This window comes from Cannabis sativa, chromosome 5 (genome assembly GCF_029168945.1).
Source record: "Cannabis sativa cultivar Pink pepper isolate KNU-18-1 chromosome 5, ASM2916894v1, whole genome shotgun sequence".
NCBI classification, from domain to species: domain Eukaryota; kingdom Viridiplantae; phylum Streptophyta; class Magnoliopsida; order Rosales; family Cannabaceae; genus Cannabis; species Cannabis sativa.
In genome coordinates this window covers 75,046,199-75,050,886 of record NC_083605.1, presented here as the reverse complement: position 1 = coordinate 75,050,886, position 4,688 = coordinate 75,046,199, and the positions used below count along the sequence as shown (strand labels likewise).

At 30.7% G+C, this 4,688-nt stretch overlaps 1 protein-coding gene across 4 annotated transcripts; it reads right to left on the bottom strand.

The window, feature by feature from the left end:
* Nucleotides 1–494: 494 nt before the first annotated feature.
* On the bottom strand, nt 495–3,269 carry LOC133038030 (uncharacterized). Of its 4 annotated transcripts, none has more exons than XM_061115988.1 (5): nt 3,010–3,269; nt 2,749–2,877; nt 2,020–2,653; nt 1,677–1,804; nt 495–1,147 (listed from the first exon to the last, which is right to left on the bottom strand). In XM_061115988.1, exons 2-5 carry the CDS (start codon nt 2,824–2,826, stop codon nt 698–700), a joined length of 1,290 nt encoding a protein of 429 aa, XP_060971971.1. In that variant the 5' UTR covers nt 2,827–2,877; nt 3,010–3,269; the 3' UTR covers nt 495–697. The 4 variants fall into 4 exon arrangements, with proteins under 4 accessions (XP_060971971.1, XP_060971973.1, XP_060971970.1 ...); XM_061115990.1 differs by having other exon boundaries at nt 2,749–2,864; XM_061115987.1 differs by having other exon boundaries at nt 3,015–3,269.
* Between the last annotated feature and the right edge of the window lie 1,419 nt (nt 3,270–4,688).

The following is a 4,688-nucleotide window of genomic DNA, read 5'->3' as shown; positions in this document are numbered from 1 at the left end:
CAAATCATGCCCCTCAAACTTTAATATGTACTAAATCATGCTTCTTGAACTTTCATCCATGTTAGAATTTTTTTACTAAAATTAGACAAAAATCCTTAAATTTAACAATCTCAATAGTTCAAGGAAAATTTCTAACAACCAAAAAAGTTAAGGAACACGATTTAGTACATGTCAAAGTTCGGAGGAAAAAATTACTAATTAGCCTTTGATAAAAAATAATATTTTTGTAAAAATTCTGCGTGACATTAAAATTATAAACTTTTACTCAAAATCCAATATTTTTATAAAAAAAACTCCCAAATTATTAAAGACCAAATCAAATGAATCTGATGCCAATGATTCAGTCAATTAACTATTTATAATTCTCTGTTTCGATCGCGATTTTAGAATTCTCATCGCTAGTTCAAACTAAACCAAACTGCCTAATTTATGTGTATACATCAATAAACTTAAAATAAAAAGTCTTCCAACCAAAATAGATCAACAAAAAAGGGTGTTGAAAGTCAGATCAAAAAATTCAAATTGATCATATACAGAGTTCAGGCCAAACATCACAATGAAGATTGTGTTAATGCTGAAGAGAAATAAAGTTCATGTATGCAAACACCAAGAACTAAAAAAACAAACTTGGTGTTGAGAACCAAAAAAAACATATAGTTTGCTTTAAAATATAGAAATTCTATTAAAAGTGGCAAAACTAGTCTTTCCAAGTTTCCTTACTCAACCTTCTAGAGGCAAGGCGTTTAGAAGAAGTGAGGCTCGGAGAAGGCTTTGATGGCGTCCTCGGTGTCTCCTCATCGTCCCAGTCATCGCCCCAATCCTCATCCCATCCCTCATTGTCAGTCAACTTCTGTTTTCCACCAACAGAAACCGGTAGCCCTGTGTCTAACTTTTGATATGTAAAGCCACCGATTGAAAGCAACTTCCTCCTCCGGAAGCTAACAAACAACCAAGCTGAAACCACTATTAGCAAAGCAGCAAAGGACATGAATGCAATGGTAGGTCTTTGCGCGGGAAGGCCTAGGTATGCAAACTTCGGAGAGGAATTTTGCGTGATCAGATCCTTAAAGTCAAGGTTGCAAACGCGATTGCCTGCTCTTAAGATGATCAGGCTATCAGTTCCTTCATTTCCAATAGAAACCTCAACCTGTAAACAAAAGCTTCAAGTTGGAATCAGTACCTGCTTTGTAGGTGAATCAAACATCATTCTTTGTATTTTGATCTGAAACATTATTCGGGTTATTTCTAAGGATAATTGACGGCAAAACCCCATTATGTTCTTAACTTCACTCGTGTTTGTAAATTTGAGATGCCAGTTAAAATCTCATTGTTAAAGACCAACTAGATTGCCACTATGGACACTTGTGTATACGCTACACTTTCATTGGCTTCAAGGTTTTAGTGCAACGTGTACACAGTGACAATCCCAGTTGACATTTAACAGTTGAATTTAACCGGTGCCTTAAATTTGCAAGCCGAAGTGAAGTTAAAACATAAGAAGGGACACCAGCCCATCAAGCTGGAAATACTTTAGCAATCTAGTGAAAACAAGTATATACTAAACAATCATGTTCTTGCTCTACTTAACCACATATAACTATACTATGGGAAATTCAAGATATACATTAGTATGACATTTAGTGTCTCAAATCACTATTCGGTTTTGTCTCGAGTACCTTTGTGTTTTCTTTCTTTTTAAGTTGAACTTTTGTTCTGTCTAGCTGAACAAAATTAGGAGCTGAAATGTCAACTGTAAGAGAGTCATTGCCTTTGTTCTGGATTAGAAGTGAAAGATGGGGTGATTCTGAAAAACAAAAAGGAAACAGTAAAAACAACGAAAGGTTATCGAGTTCAAAAGAAAATTCACTCATCAGCATCATGAAAAGCTATATTGTATTCATGTAATTATCTGTAAACATAAAATGAATATAATGTTCTAATCATTTTGACCAAAGAATCTGTCATTCAAGGATCAAAGTTAAAGAGAAACTGAACTTAACAAACTGTAATAGAACATACCATTTCCGGGAACTCTCAAACAGGCAATCAATTGGTTCCCTGCATCAGTGCACTTAATAGATAAATAACATTCATCAACACTACTTCCTGTAGTCTCCTCTGGCAATTTCAAATTCCCAACCCCGACAACGCCTTGCTTCTCATCGCTCTTCCTAATCTCATCATTTTTAACAACTCCATTTTCTTCCCTATTCCGAGACAAGTCTTTCGCTTCAACAATCTCATCATCCTTCTTATTCTTTTCACCTGACTCCCCCTTTCCCTTTTCCACATTGAGAGGCTTTTTAGCCTCTTCTTCACTTGATTTTCGCCTATCTTCGTCCAATTTAACACCCGCATTCAAATCTCCTTTGGTTTTAGCTTGGTGAAGACTTTTCTTAGGTTCAACAACAATGACATCTACCTTCCTACCATTCTCCACACTCTGATCTTTCCCCAAGTTCTTCGGTTTATTCGATTTGGCCTTAACCAAACTCGAGCCATTCCTTTCAGCCCCATTTCCTCCACCTAAATTCTTTACTTCATTTCTCTTAGTCTGATAATCCAAAGTCAAATTCAAACCATTTGAATCTCCACTTCTTTCTAAATCTAATGAGGTTTTCAATTCTGTATCTGTTGTTTCATTAGCTTTTACCTAAAATTAATAATAAAACACTTAATTAAGCACAAACCCAGATTAAAATTAACAACAATTAACACTGAAGTCAAAATCTTTCTCTATTGTTTTACCTGAAAATCAGCACCAAAGAACTGAGCCAAATGTAATGACAGTAAAACCCCAATCAAAAGAGCTAATTTCTTCTCCATTTTTTTGAGAGATATAAAAACTCGTTCTTCAATCAAAACTACAAAAAGATCCTATTTTTAATGAAATTGGGAACCAAACAAACAAAACCCAGGTACGAAATTGATCAGATTCTTCCCTCAAAAAAAAAAAAAAAACTCCACAGATAATTACATAAATGAGATGAGATTGGTTAAAATAAATACCTTACCTTGATAAAGGAATTGTCTTTATTTGTTTATCGAGCATGAGCTGAGTGGAAGTGGCTGCTAAATCAATGCTTCTCATCGTACTAGATTGAATTTGTATACGAGGATGGGAAGAACAGAGATTTAAAAACTACTGGGGTTTGACATTGAAACATGAACCTCAACGAAAACATCCATAAAAGCTTAAAAGACAGAGCTTTGATTGACTGACTAACCAAAGAAGCTGGAGCATCTTGTTTGTTTGGGCTTAAAGCCCAAATCTTACTAATAAGTTGTTAAGTATTAAAATAAGGTGTTAAAGTATTAAGTAATTTGACAGGTGGTAATTTTTAATTGGTTTATGTCATTAAATATTTATTTTTTTAAAAAAATAGTTTAAATATATCAATAAGAAAATAATAGGTAGATAATAATTTGACATTTAATGGTCAGGTACTTATGGAGTTCCAAAAATATAACTTCAATATTATTACTGCTAAAAATTAAACGTAGGTATTCATTTACAACCGAGAGTTAAACTTAAGTATTTATACCACAAATTACTCTAATGTTTATTTGCAACGAAACTCTGTTATATTTTGATTTTTTACACTTAACACTCTCAAAATGCATTTATATTTATTTTTCTTTATAAATTTAAAGTGTCAGTTAGATATCACTGTTAATACCAATTAGATTATTATTGTATTGACTTTGAAATTTTATTTTCACGTACACACCTCTGTACATAGTACTCAGTTAGTTAATATTGAACGGTGATATTTAATTGAAGTATCAAATTTACACACACACAAAAAAAAAAAAACTTAAAAGAGTTTTACCATAAAAAAAAAATAAAGAAGTTAAGTGTATAATTATAATTGTATTATTAGTTTAGCTAAATATTATATTTTAATTTACTTTTTATATTTTGACAAATTTTAATAATATGGGTTTTTTTTTTCTTTTTTTCTTTTTTTTTTAATTTTTTTTTTTTTTTTTGTAGGGTAACCGATACAGGTTAAAATAACAAAGGTAACAAAATTACACAACCAGAGGAGAATTTTCTTCCATCTATAATAGTTTATTGTCTATCCTAAGAGCATACAGGTTTTTTTTTTAAAAAAATTATATCTTAATATTAACATCATACTCTTGATTTTTAATTAATGTAATTTTCTCTTTTTTTTTATTAAATAAATAAATATAATTTTTTCCTATTATAATTATTTTAATTAAAAATTAAATTTAGGGTTGTGATACCAAAATTAAATGATAATTATTGGCTAATGATGATTTTTATTTTTAAATTTTGACTTGTACCAAATTGTACTTTCTAAATTTTTTAGGTCGTTAAAAATTCTTATCGGATTATTGAAAATATTGAATTTAAAGATTTTTGACCAATTTCCTTCAGCTATACTAACGGAAGCCAGAAATAGATGAAAGTTCAGAAGACACAGTTTGATACATGTAAAAGTTCAGGAGACACGATTTAGTAGATATCTAAGTGTGCCTCTTGAATCTAATAATCTCAATAATTCTAAAAAAATATTTAATAATCTTAAAAATTCGAAACATAATTTAAAATATATCATCATTTTTCATGAAAAAATTTTAATAATATAAATATGGAAAGTTTTAAATAAATATTGTATATATATATTTGATAAAGCAATATTACAACATACTGCCAA